Below are 14,281 nucleotides of genomic sequence, written 5' to 3' on the forward strand. Positions count from 1 at the left end.
ACTAAGAAATAATTACATTCTAACATAACAGTTAATATTTTAGCATATACAAAATATTTTCAACTAAAATAACTAAACAAAAATTAGAAATAGGTAACAAAATCTAGATCATCAAATTAATGTGATAGTCTAGAGATTAGTTTATACTTTCATCAAATTCTGTTTTCAGAATACTGAAAAAAGTTAAAAATTTGTCAGAAAAAGTGTTTTCATTTTGGAAAAAGTAAAATCTCCGTTTGAATTCGTGCTAAATTAACACCGGTTCTCTTTCTTTGTTCAAAGTGAATATTCAGATTAATAATCTCACATGCACGTACTAAATAAGAAAAATAGCCTCTCGTATCAAAATGAAATTTTACACACGTTTTCACCATCTACTTTTTTTTTTTCACATTTAAGACTAGCAGTCAAATACACACGCATATACATATATCACATTATTTTTGAAACAGTATTGCATCATTTTAAGTCACAGTAGGTTAAGTTACTCATCCATTACCAATCATTTTACAAGATAACTGCGTGGCTAGGAGCTATTTAATTTTCCACAATCATAACCTGACTTCTTTAAATATTGACTAGCTAAGAATGTAGCCAAGATGTTTTCCCTCAAAAAAGTAACAAATTTGGACTCAGCCTGTTGAATAGAACCCACCATATAAGCTGTAGCAGTGACATCAATGCTTCTCCATCTTCTCTCCCTTGCATATTTCTTCAAGCTTTCCTCAATCCTTTTGTAATGCACCTCTTCTTCGTCTTTCTCTTTCATATCTCTTTCTGCTTCTTTGGAAAAGGCCTCAGCTAAGCATCTGGCTAAAACAACCCCATCCTCTAAAGCACAACACCCTCCCTGCCCAAGGTCAGGAGTCATGGGGTGGAAAGCATCTCCTCCAACGCAAACATTGCCCTTACTAATATTCCCCAACATCAGATCCCAGGGATGTCTATATCGCAATGGAGATGATAGAAAACCATCTTCTTCCGTTTTTTCTATGAAGGCTCTAACATCACTTGGCATGTTCTCAAGCTTTTTTAACACATATTGTTTCAGTTTGGCAGGGTTCTCTTCTAGCTCTTTCTCTGCAAGGCAATCAAAGGTGACAACCGTAAGCATGTTTTAAATGTCTTTACCATATCTAGTGAATGAATGATATGATATTTTCTCAATGTAAGTTTCCACAGTAAAGAACTTGTGTTTGTGAAAAATCACCTTGGCTGGTGGGTATCCAAGTGAAAAACCAGTAGACCGTCTTTTCATCACAAGGAACAGCACCAGCTCGAATACCTTTGCCAAAAAACCGCATGAACGTGGGCTCAAACCCATGGTTGGTCTTGAACTCTGCACAACCCCTGATTGAATGTCTCCCAGTAAAAGAGGCCTCCTTGAAGCCTAGCCACTTTGCCACCAGGGAGTTCACTCCATCACACCCAATCAATACCTTTTTCAATTGCAAACATCCATGCATTGATTGAAGTTCATTCATTTGGATTCATAATTGTTGTTTGCCTCTTATACATGAAATATCCTTGCTTATTTCTCATGACATGTCACACATACTATTTACCTTGGTTTTGATGGTTGTCCCATCAGCAAGATGGAGTATCTTATAGAAGCCAGATTCCTCAATAGCAACAACTTTTGACAAATATCTGACCGTGCCTCTTGGAAGCTCATTGACAAGGACTTCCAACATTGACCTCCTTTTAACACATCGAATTTCAATATCTCTACAGCATCACAAAAACACCAATCACAGAAAGAATTTGGATAAAATTTAAGAAGCATGGCCTCTACAACAAAGTGAATTGAAAGATTTAGTCACAGTAATTGATAGAGTATAGTTACTTGCTGTTTGGTGTTGCTCTGAAAGGCATGGCTGCTGTTTGTTGCCCTGTAACCAATGAAGTGGTGACAATCCTGTAGTCCAATTTTGCAGTAGTTTAGTTTACAGAAAAATGAAAAATAGTAAGAAGAGAAAGTTTAAAAGATGTGGGTGCACATACCCATTGAGTTGGAGATGTTGGTCGCGGAGTATGTCTCCAACACCGACAGCATCCAAAGCCTTCCAAGCATTTTGCCATATGGACAAAGCAAAGCCAGTGACCCTTAAAGTATCCGAAGATTCCAAGACCAAACTTGGGATACCCAACCTGTGAGCATAAATGAAACATAAAAGAAAATGAAGAGATAGAAAGATAGTTTGGTAGTGAAGGAAGTGGAAAAGATACCTGTGAAGTCCTAAGGATGTTGTGAGGCCAGCAATTCCAGCTCCCACAATCACAATATCTTCAACTAAGTCGCTTTCCATTGATACTATATAATTGAGTGGCTCAGTAATATCTCTTCGCATGGATATGTTTATATAGACGGAGAAGGAAGATAAGTGCAATGATTTTCTCACAAGCACTTAGTCCTGTAATAATGAAATTTTGAGTTATTTTATAAATGTGAGAATAATTTTATAAATTAAAATTAGAATATATTTCTTAGACATTGTGAAAATAAAAATTGTAAATAATTATCATCATAAATTACTTATTAATGTTTATACATAAGAATAATATAGTTAATTTCAAATTTTTTAGAGCACTTTCATCTTTTTATTTATATAAAAAACACGATATGTTTATCTTTCTAAATTACATATACGTGTATAAATATTTTAAAGGCATAAAAGCTTATTTGAGTGAGTATTGATTTTTGTTGTAGAAAAATATTGAAATGGGATACTTACATTACATAAGACAGGTATTGGAATAACTGTTTTTTTTGTGTGTGTAAATTAGTTACTGTTATTATTTTTGTCTATTATGCATTTAAATCTCCTTTTTAGTAGATCTCTTAATTAAATATAAATGATTACTAAAACATTTCCATATTAGTGAAAATAAAAACAAACAAATCATTCATGTAATGAAAAATGCATCTGAAAGGAAATATTTGTGGTAAAAACATTTTCTTCAAAGCCAAATTACTTGCAAGAAGTTCAACATATTGTAAGTTGGGATTCATAACACCTTAAAAGCCTATTTTCCCCTGTTCATCCTCTTTCTCTCTCATTCAAATATCAATTTAGAATCCAATTTTAAAAAAATCGAAATAGTTATGTTTGAAAAATATATAATGATTTTGTTACTTAAAATAATCTCCTTTTAGGGTTTCCTATCCCTTGAATGCTTTTACATCGGAAACAACCAGCTCTGGTGGTGTAATCTGCACCTAAACTCATAACATTGCAGCAAGTTCAGAGAGAAGCAGATCCCCTGAGAGGTGCCTTCTTCATTTCACACAACCAATTTTGAACAGCTTTTCCTTTAGCAACAAAGCACCCATTGTTCTTCCTATCAACCTTCAAAGGACTTCCCATCTTCACCATCATCTTCTGCACCAACACTCTCACCTTCGATTCCCCGAAAACCCTGCTGTGATTTCCCAACCCAGAAACCACCGTAACCTCCGCCGGAACCCCACTACTCAACCCATTCAACCTCCTCCACATCTCCTCCAACCAAACCAGAACAACCAAATAAGCCCCACCCAGATGAAACCCATGCAAATCCACCTTCACCTCCGCCGTCTCCCACACCATCACCTCCTCCAAAATCCCACCACACCCCAACAGCTCCCCCACCACCATTCCCTCCCCTCCCTCCAAACCCTCCTCCAATTCCTCAATCGACAACGCCAATTCACTCATTCCCCCCACCATTCTCAAAACCCTAGGGCAACAATTCGAAACGGAATTGTAAGTCCTCACAGAAAACGGAACCCCCAAATCCCTCATCCTCCGAAGCCACCGCACCATCTCCGCATGCTCCCCGTGAACGCCGTAAGCCGAAACAACCATGTTGCAGCAAACCGTGTCAACCACAAACCCTCTCTTCTCCATCTCTTCCACCACTCTCCGCATATCCCCAAACAACCCCAACCTTCCATACCCGTACACAATCGACTTCAATTCAAAGCCCGAGGGTTTAAGCCCAAGCCCACCCTCAGCCCCAATAACCAATTCCTCCGCCTCGCCGGGCCTGTCCATGCAACACAGCCCGCTCACCATGAACTCGTACGCCCTGCGTTTTACGTGCGCCGATTCCGACGTGCGGAGAACGTTGTCGAGGTAACCGTGGGCCGCGTCGAAGCCGGTTTCGGATTTTCGTTTGGAGTGTGCCTGCGCGAGTCTCCCGTAGAAAACGACGAGGTCGCGCTGGCGAGACTGTAGCTTGGAAATGGCCTCGGAAATTAGGGCTTCGGACTGGGCCCGGTGGCCCAGTTGGTGGAGGAGCGCGGCGAGCTCGGCCACGGTGGTGGAGTTCCAGGTGAACCACGGCGCTTGGGTGGCTCTTCCGTAAAGCTGCCATGTTTTCAGCAATGTTGGAAGAGAAAGAAAGAGGAAAAGGATTGGGAGAGAGAATGGTACTTACGGGGAGAGCGATGGAAGAGAGGTGTGCATAGGAGGTGGAGGGTGAGAGGAGGTGCGAGAGAGTGGTGAGAACCACGGATTTGGGAGAACCTTGGACGAATCTTCGGATAAGGTTGTCGGTGGCGGCGGCGGAGGTTGTTAGCTTTGTCAGAAACCGTTGGCCTTGTTTGGTTAGCGTGGAAGTTTCCATTGTAATCCTTGTAACTCGGGTAAGTGGGGCACTGTGTTGTTTCCATCTCCATAGCAGCCCTTGCTGAGGACACTGTAAGCCATTCATCGTCTTCCCCGGTACCAACTTCACTTCAGTCTCTTGGATTCAAACAATACAAATATTTATAACAATACAAAAAAAATTATTAATTTATTTACAATTCACTCCATAACCATTTCTAAGTAATATTAAGAAAGTAATTTAATTATTTTTTAACTGGTGGATCTCTGCGACACTTGGAGGTAATCATATGAAAAATATAACCGATTCTTTTCTTTCTTTGGGTTCCTAGCCATCCACAGGAAGTTTCGTGTTTAATGTTGATATTTTATCAACAAATTCAATAAATCTTAGTGTCTGACACTCGACCGTTTAAAACCATTACATACAAATAAAGGATTAATGAGATTAATTAATGATCAAATGTTGTATAATATATTTTTAATGACGATCAAAATCCTTAATCCGACCAAATAATAAATGGTCCACTATAATCGTATAAATAACACAGATTTCAAAAATCAGGTATCATGCAGTACTAATAGCATCGAGTACTAAACACCAAAGTCTTATTTGAGCATAAAATGTCTTTTGCAAATAACATCTGAAGTTCACAGAGACGAGGAATAGAGAAACGAGAGGAACACCAAAGTCTTACTTGAACATCAGAGTGTCTTTTACCGATAGCATCCGAAGTTCAAGGAGACGAGGAACAAAGAAACGAGAGGAGTTTGAGTAGAAAGGAAGAAAGGTAGACCGACTGAGAAGAAAGATAATCAATCGTTCTCTTGGTTCCAATCCCATACGAAAAGAATCTTAAAATAAATAAAGTTATTCAATTATTTATTTTCTTTAATAAATAAATAAACTATTTTTTTATTAAAAAAATACCATATAATTTATTTATTTTTATATAATAGTATAGATTAAAAAATATTTATAATAATAAATTAAAAAAAATAGTAAAAGTTTTTTTTTATCTTATCACTAGGATCTCATAATAAATAATATTTAAGTATAAAAGACTTAACTAATAATATTTATAAATTATTAAAAATCTATATATATTTAGCATGAGGAGATGACAATTGTTTTTATGATGACCTCATTTAGACAAATTCTTTGTATTCCGTAAAAAGTAAACAAATTTAGTATATATATATATTATTTTATTTTTAATTCTAGAAAAAAAATCTCTAACTTTTGGTTTTGGAAAAGTATTTTGTAATATAAAATTATTTAAAAGAAAACTTTAATATATACCAATATAAAGTAGCAGCTCAAAAGCAAAAGTAAAATCTAAATTTCTCAGCCCGAATTTCGCGTGGCCCAATAGCGGGCGTGAATGCAAATAACTAACACGTGTCAGTTGAAATGTCGAATCATTAACTAATTATGATTATGATATGAGTCTTGTGTTTTTTAAAATTTCAAAAACAATTTCAGTTATAAATTAAAACTAAATTTCAAATTGATTTTATTTATAAAGAAAACAATGTTATGAGGGTGACAGTGATGTGTCAGGTTAACCGTGTAAAGTAATTTTACGTGAGCATTCCACGATTATCTATATCAACATCCATCCCCATCCATCATGATCATGATGGTGATCACCATACTAAAAATATGTAAATTTTTTAAAATTTAAAATAAAAAAACACAAATATATATATATTATATAATTATAAATTATATAAATTGATAATGAATTTTTAGATATAAATATAGTTGATGATGATCTATGTCAACATCTATCCATCATAACCATGGTAATTATTTTTTTTAGCATAGATAGACACTAATAAATATAACCATCAATATATTATATAATTATAAATTATATATATATATATGTATAAATATATTTTAATTTTTTTAATAAAAAAATATATTTAGTAACTGATTTAAAAATACTTATTTTTAAATGATAATAAAACTTTATATAATAAATTTAAATTTTTAAAATTAATGTCTTTTATTATATTTTTTAAATTAAACACTCTACTAATATACATCGATTTAATTTTGATGTACACACGTCATTTAACAGACGTGTCGAAACTTTTGAAAGATGATCATATCATATAGAGCAAACCAAAGGAAGCCCATCCCAGTCTCTCACACACATATAGCAGTGTGTCTCCTCCCATCACTCCTTTGTTTTTTTTTTTTTTGTTTTGCATAAAAACCTATCTATCTATTTCTCTATATCTTGCATTCTTCTTCCTCTTCAAGGTATCTTCCATAATCTTCATTCATCATTCATCATTCTCTGTTTTCTGAACCCAATTCCTTTTCTTATTCCACAGGATAGGATGAACAAGAGGCCTATAACCGCCGTCTACAAGGCCCTTCCTGATCTCTGCCATCGAGAACTCGGCCATCTACCACCCAGAAATTTCGCTCTTCGCTTTGGCGCCTCTGAGGTTCCAACACCCTCTCTTCTCCTAACCCTCAATTTCCATTCTTTTTCAATTATTCATCTGTTCTAGTTACTTCTTCAAATATCTGTTTGCTTCCATGGAATATTTTATATTGAAGATGAGAATGTGGTCCTTTTGTTGTTTCCGTTTTGTAATGTGTTTTTGCGTTTATAGATGACAATAATTTTTGGCTTCTCTGTTGGCATGTGAATCTGAATGTGCCTCTATCCAGAAGCTCAAAGCTCTACCCTGATTGTTAATTAATGTGCTGTTCTGTGTTTTTATAGGATCTTGTCCTTCGACTTGATGTGCTCAGGAAACTGCAAAAGCACAGGGGTTGTGTCAACACTGTCAGCTTCAACACTGATGGGGACGTTCTGGTGTCCGGTTCTGATGATTGGAGGGTTATTCTGTGGGACTGGCAAACTGGCTCTATCAAACACTCTTTCCATTCTGGTCACAGTAACAATGTTTTCCAGGCCAAGATCATGCCTCACTCTGAGGATCGAAGCATTGTCACCTGTGCTGCTGATGGACAGGTATCTCTCCTTTCTGTCTGTTCCTCCACTTTGTGATAAGGATTAGTTTGTGTTGTGAGCATACCTTGCAGATTTTCCTTTCATATCCGTGGGGTGATCATGTCTATTCCAATTTTTTGTGTTTTACTAACAATGTCATAATTGAGAAAATATGGTATCGGTTACTGGTTCTATCTTGTGCACATATTTTATCTTGGGGATGAAAAAAATGTAATATGGTTTCTGGTGGTACTGGTAACTGCTTCTACAGTACTGATTTTACTGTTGTAGTACGTTATGAATGTGCAGGAATCTTCTTAGATTGTTTTACTAAGATAAGGGTGTTTTCCTTGCGAACTCTCAATTATAGGTTAGACATGCTCAAATTCTTGAAAATGGAGGAGTGGACACTAAGTTTCTGGCCAAGCATCAAGGAAGGGCTCATAAATTGGCTATCGAACCTGGCAGCCCTCATATATTTTATACCTGTGGTGAAGATGGATTAGTACAGCATGTGAGTGATTGATTCTTTCCCACTTTTAACTCTTTATTGTTTATTCTTTAGTAATCTCACTATGTGTTTTGACAGTTTGATCTCAGAATTGGGGTCGCAACAGAACTTTTTACATGCCAGCCAATCAAGGATAGACGGAACTATATGCCGGTCATCCATCTTAATGCTATTGCAATTGATCCAAGGAACCCAAATCTCTTTGCCGTTGCTGGGTCTGATGAATATACTAGACTTTATGATATTCGCAAGTATAAATGGGATGGATCTACTGATTTTGGTCAACCAACCGACTTCTTTTGTCCTCCTCACTTGATTGGTGACGACCGGGTTGGAATAACAGGCTTGGCCTTTTCTGAACAAAGAGAGCTGCTTGTGTCATACAATGATGAGTTTATTTACCTTTTCACCCAAGATATGGGTTTGGGACCCAACCCTGATTTTGGGTCCCCTAAATCTATGAACTCTGATGCAGGTGAACTTGGATCTGCGCTGTCTCCATCCAACGTGGATGGTGATGAAAAAATCATCCCGCAAGTTTTTAAGGGACACAGGAATTGTGAGACAGTTAAGGGTGTCAACTTTTTTGGACCCAAGTGTGAGTATGTGGTGAGTGGGTCAGACTGTGGTCGGATTTTCGTATGGAAAAAGAAAGGTGGTCAGCTTATTCGTGTCATGGAAGCAGATAAGCATGTTGTGAATTGCATTGAGTCTCATCCTCATTCAATGGTTCTTGCAAGCAGTGGTATTGAGCATGACATCAAAATATGGACTCCAAAGGCCCTTGAGAAAGCTACTCTGCCCAAAATTATTGAGCAGGTATGAATTTTGTCTTAAGAAGTAAATTATTGCAACTCAGAACTTAGGACAGGATGATATTATTATATGTGGATGATGCCCTTGATGTGCAGGAGACATTAGTTTTGTGTATAAATCTCTGACTGGAAGTTTCTATTAAAACATCATATATATAAAATATTTTATAATGTACTATAATATATTATCTTAAGAAGAAACCAAGTACATAGTGTGAAGATATTATCCAAAGCTTTTCTGCCCCCTGGCTGTCCCTCAATCTCAGTTGGTTCAAGAGCCAAACTGATGTTGTACTGTTACCCTAGGCATAACTTTGAAAATTCTAGATTCTCATCCACCCATCACTATTAATGAAGGATCCTTTGTGAGTTATATCAGACTTTATTGTTTTGATCATGGTTGTCACAATTGTATGAATAACAATTCGACGGATTTTTAAATTGCTTGAATCACAGAAAAATTGCATACTTTGACTGGTTTGAACCAATCGGAATATGCATTAATTTAAGTTGACATTTCTTGTAAACTCCCAAGTACTTGAGAAACTTACCTTGTTGAAAAAGAACCAAACACTTGCATACTTTACAGAGCATTCCAAATTGCTCCAAGTGAAACTTAAGAATAATATCTTGAAGTCTCTATCAAAACATTGAAGTCCCTAACACTGCCCTTGAGAGATGATGTCTTACAAGTCCCTATCTACGACATTTACTACTGGAGAATGAGATTCTCTGATGACATACGAAATCACCTTCTGTTCCTCCATTTCCTTCAGCAAATCCTCATTCTCTTCCACCTTCCTAGTTTCAATGATTTTTTAGTCTATTTTTGACACCCTGCTCCTCAACTTTCTTGTCCTCAACAATGGTGTATTCAATTCTCCCATTGGTAGAAACCTTAGGCTTCCACAGGATCACTGTGTTGCCGTGACTTTGTAGCATGGCTGCAAAGTCAATACTGCTTGTGTTACGGCATAATTGTGACCCTTAATAATACTTGGTTTATGCTTTTTTATTTTATTCCTAGTTTTATGTAATAGATGGTGATTAGAAAATTGAGTTCACGTGCATTGGGCATGCCCAAGCTGAGGTGTCTAAAGTTTGTTAGAAATTGCTTTATGTTGTTTGGAAATTGTAACCATCTTGAGCATTTATTGCAGTCAATTGGCCAATGAAATCAGCATATCATCATTTCAGTAAAATTCTATCTTATATGATTATTCTCTGCACAAAATTATTCTGCTCTTTTCAACGGAATCCATTATGAACATTGGGGTCCCTGTTCTGAGCTAGGATTATTCTCGGGTTACTCCTTGAATATCGAAAAGTCCCTGCTTGCATGGGTCTTTTTTCGAACTCAAAACTCATGCCTTCTTTCTTCATGAACAGCTGCAGCATCTTTTCAATCTGTTTGATTCCCTTTAATGTGATTATTAGTTACACTTTTTTTTGGGATTAATGCTAAAGTCCATCATGATCTCTGCTTGCTTCTGGTTTTGTTTCTTGTATTTTCATCAATCGATTAAACTTTCTCTTTAGCCTTGATAGCTCATCGGGCCTTTCTGTCAAGAATTTTGTGGAATTGTCCAATGCTTCTCCCTAAAATGTTGATTTGGGGTTTAGTTAATCCAATTGAATCCATCTTGCACGTTGGACTAAGTTTTTGGGAATCCAAATTAAAAAGTAGAAGAAACCAAAGTAAGACGATATTTCTTGCTTCCAAAAGAACAAAAAATGAGAGATAATTCCCCTTCAAGGGTTTCCCTTCACATCCTTTCTCAAAGAGTAAAGCTCAATTATGAAGTGGTACAGGATAGAATGCCTCTTTGCTTGCATCCTACTCCTATTTATTTTCCTCTCAAATCCCCTTTGTCTGACTAACCCTTCTACTAACTAACGTGCTGACAACTAACAAACCTGGTTTCGTTTAAGTTGTGGCAACATTTCAAGTTTCCTTGATTTTCCTTTTTGGGTCAAAAACAGCATGCCCCAAATACCCAAAAGACAGAGTCTAGCTTTCATGCAAAGACCAGTAAAAGCCCATAAATAACAACACAGAAGTACACTACATGGAAAGTAGACCATGTTAGACTCTAGAGTTTGAATACACAAAGTGGCAGATTTTATTGAAAGAATTGTGGAATTATTCCTGAATTTGTAGTCCAGAACAATATCACAGGCTTAATCCCTGTCAAAGAGTCTCCTTCGGTAAAAAAACTTGAAAAAAATTAAAATAACAGACCATGAATCAGAAATCTGTCAAACATCCTATTTAGGAAATACACACATATCTGCCTTGCAGTTTATCACATAAGTGATATAATTTATAAGCATTCTAGGGTTACTCAATAAACATAACTGCGACAACATGACACATAACTTTCCAATATGAACTAGTAAATTTTGTTGAGAACCAGCGTGAACAGTAATGCAGGAAACTTATGAATCGGTACTGGATTACATGGTTGGGTCATTTCATATTTGGATGATTTGGCAAGCTTATATGCTGCTACATCGTTTTAAGGCTGTATGATTTGTCAGGAAAATGGGTAAAACTGGTGTAAGTTAGAGGCTTGAACACGCTGCCATAAGGGAGTTTTGGGTGGATGCCCATTGCTCAACTGGGTGCGTGTTGTGTATTCAAAACATGTTAAATAATTTATTCGTTAGTGATTTTATGAAAGAACATGGTATACATTTAAAGATTCATGTTCTTAAAATATTTACATGGATTAAAGAGCTTGTAATAAAATATAATTTTTTGTATGCTTGTTTAGAAAAGTCATTGGTCCAAGTTGAATTAGACTCATCTCCTTGAGGAAGATTCTAGGTTCGAGCCTCGTCAATAAATGTGGTGGTCAATTAGGGTTTTTGGTGGAAATTAGTCATCGGTTGAGAAATAAACTATCTATCCTAAAGTAACTTCTAATAAAAGCTAAAATTTCATATGCTTGTCTAGGAAAGTCCTAGGATTATGTGATTAACACTGGTACTGGTCTGTTATTATTTGAAAATCAGAGAAAGCATAATATTTTTGTTGCATCTACTGTTTAAGCAGCAGAGGAACTAATTTCTCTGCTGGTACTTCTTTGAAGAAGGTTCACGTGTTTGATCGTGTTAATTGGTTTACAATTGGTGGTGGTGGCTATGACGAAGATGAGGATATTTTGTTTGATGATGAGTATGATGTTGAGATGTTTGAGAGTGACGATGATGAAGATGACGACGATGAAGATGATGACGACGACGAAGAGGAGGATGATAATGGTGATGATTGTGATGAAGACGATTATAGTGATTATATAGATGATTATGATGATGATGAGAACAATAATGTTGATGATGATAATAAAGATGATGATGATGATAATAAAGATGACAATGACAACGATGATAATTTTGGTGGTGGTTGTAATGCAAATTGAATTTTGTGTACTACAGAAACCAAGGGCTAGGGGCTGGATGTACCGGATTGCATCTCCTGAAGACCTGATGTTGCAACTGTTGTCACTTCCAAGACGAAGGCTTAGGACAGAAAACAATGGAGAAAACTCAACTACAGATCAAGACCTTCTACAGTTGTTACTCACATTCAATGCTAATAGTGACAGTTCTAATGATGAAGATGATGATAATGATAATGATAATGATAATGATAATGATAATGATGATGATGATGATGGTGATACAACCAGTCACCAGGACTTGTTCTGTTAGTTTAGAGCTACATATAGGTCAAAACTTGGCCAGTTTAGCAAATTGTAAATAACATAGGATTAACAGTAACTCTTCACTGGAATATTGCATACTGTCTAAACAATATTCTACGTACAATTGCCCTCAATTTATTTTTTTGCCATTTTTTTAGTGAGTTCTTTCTGCTTGTTCTGCTCACAGATTTTATTTATTTGTGATTTGTGACTTGTATTTTTATTCCGTTTATCTAGTTATTTGCAGATGATGGGAATGGTGAGTTGAATAGCATGCTGAATTGTATAACACGATCTAATAAGATTACAAAATAATTTTGTAAGAAGCAATGCAACACCTATAATAACACGGACACTGATACGACACAAATATAGATATACGTATCATTTATAAAATGTAGGATACGAAAACACAAGTTTATATATTATATAATTATAAATTATATAAATTGACAATAAATATTTATGTGCATAACATGTCCTACAAGTGTCAGTGTTTGACACGGATACATCATTTAAGAGGAATGTTTGATCTCTTAGGTGAGAAGAATAAAAAAAATTGATTGAATAATTTAATCTTTTGTTAAATATCAATACTCCAAAATGTATTTTATAGGATAAAATATAATAATTCAACGTTTACATATTTCCAATCCTAAATAAATCAAACATAAACATCTAGACTCAACTTAAAATCTTACAATTTTTATTCTCTTAAAATTACATTACATGGGAAAATTTTATAAAGGTTCATTGGAACATTTTAGAAGTAATTATTGTTTTTTAACTCGTCTAAAATTTTATGGAAAATATTCCATGTAATCCAATAAATTCATATACCTATCAGGGTACTACTAAATTACCTTTTAAAGCTTTTATGTAATTGCAAATTGATTCTTGAGGAAAACCCAAATAGAGACATTCGTTAAAGAAGATTATTATATAAAACAAAAATTAATCACTATTTATTTTAATATATTTACAATCTCTCATGTTTCTATATTTATAATATTTGCTGTCGAATGTTTTTATTAAAGACTAAGATTATTCATTTTACTATTTGAAGTGTTTTATAATCGGAAGAATAAATTAACATGTGGTAATTTATGGTTTTGATGAAAGTTTATAAGGAATTTAATGAAAATATTAAATGTATCTCTTAATTTTATGTCTATATATGGAATAAGAATAATTATAGTTTAATACTTATATTAATGAGTGAGAGATATTTATGTTATTAGGTTTTATGATTTAAGGGGTCATATTTATTAAAAATTATCTACTATCTCTTGCTTAGAATAAAACATAAAAATACATGGATAAAAAATATGATGAAAAGAAAAGAAAAAAATATAGAAAAATGAGAAAATAAAATATTAAAAAGCACAAGAAATATTTTAAGCAGCATACTTTCTTCATAGTTATAAAAATATTTAAAAAGGAATATATCCATAATAATGATTATGTTTGAAACATCAGACAATGAATCTATAATATTTTTTTATTAATGTATATGCTTTTACGCTATAGTAAAATAAATAATAAAATAAAAACTATTAAATAATAAATAAGTAAAATAATTTAAATTTTGGTATTTCATGAAATATAAAACACACATCAAATTCATAATTCTTGTAAGATTACATATTCAAGTCTCAAATATGTAATGTCA

General features: G+C 34.8%; 3 protein-coding genes across 8 annotated transcripts; 1 reads left to right on the plus strand and 2 right to left on the minus strand.

Annotated features, from left to right (window-relative positions):
- Window positions 1-488: 488 nt before the first annotated feature.
- Window positions 489-2,415, minus strand: LOC137829891 (monooxygenase 2). The gene is made up of 6 exons (XM_068636913.2): window positions 2,230-2,415; window positions 2,005-2,151; window positions 1,847-1,918; window positions 1,566-1,728; window positions 1,211-1,439; window positions 489-1,080 (listed from the first exon to the last, which is right to left on the minus strand). The coding sequence occupies exons 1-6, from the start codon at window positions 2,349-2,351 to the stop codon at window positions 527-529; spliced, it is 1,287 nt and encodes a 428-aa protein (XP_068493014.2). The 5' UTR covers window positions 2,352-2,415; the 3' UTR covers window positions 489-526.
- A 694-nt stretch (window positions 2,416-3,109) lies between these two features.
- Window positions 3,110-4,948, minus strand: LOC137829890 (pentatricopeptide (PPR) repeat-containing protein). The gene is made up of 2 exons (XM_068636912.2): window positions 4,423-4,948; window positions 3,110-4,352 (listed from the first exon to the last, which is right to left on the minus strand). The coding sequence occupies exons 1-2, from the start codon at window positions 4,696-4,698 to the stop codon at window positions 3,246-3,248; spliced, it is 1,383 nt and encodes a 460-aa protein (XP_068493013.2). The 5' UTR covers window positions 4,699-4,948; the 3' UTR covers window positions 3,110-3,245.
- A 1,716-nt stretch (window positions 4,949-6,664) lies between these two features.
- On the plus strand, window positions 6,665-12,766 carry LOC137828018 (Transducin/WD40 repeat-like superfamily protein). 6 transcript variants are annotated; one of them, XM_068634416.2, is made up of 6 exons: window positions 6,665-6,766; window positions 6,942-7,058; window positions 7,343-7,594; window positions 7,944-8,087; window positions 8,163-8,903; window positions 12,341-12,766. In XM_068634416.2, the coding sequence occupies exons 1-6, from the start codon at window positions 6,704-6,706 to the stop codon at window positions 12,614-12,616; spliced, it is 1,593 nt and encodes a 530-aa protein (XP_068490517.2). In that variant the 5' UTR covers window positions 6,665-6,703; the 3' UTR covers window positions 12,617-12,766. The 6 variants fall into 6 exon arrangements, with proteins under 6 accessions (XP_068490517.2, XP_068490514.2, XP_090160382.1 ...); XM_068634413.2 differs by having other exon boundaries at window positions 6,683-6,766; window positions 11,995-12,766; XM_090304256.1 differs by having other exon boundaries at window positions 6,683-6,766; window positions 11,998-12,766.
- Window positions 12,767-14,281: the final 1,515 nt, after the last annotated feature.

Source organism: Phaseolus vulgaris, chromosome 7 (assembly GCF_051622355.1).
Source record: "Phaseolus vulgaris cultivar YP4 chromosome 7, ASM5162235v1, whole genome shotgun sequence".
NCBI lineage: Eukaryota > Viridiplantae > Streptophyta > Magnoliopsida > Fabales > Fabaceae > Phaseolus > Phaseolus vulgaris.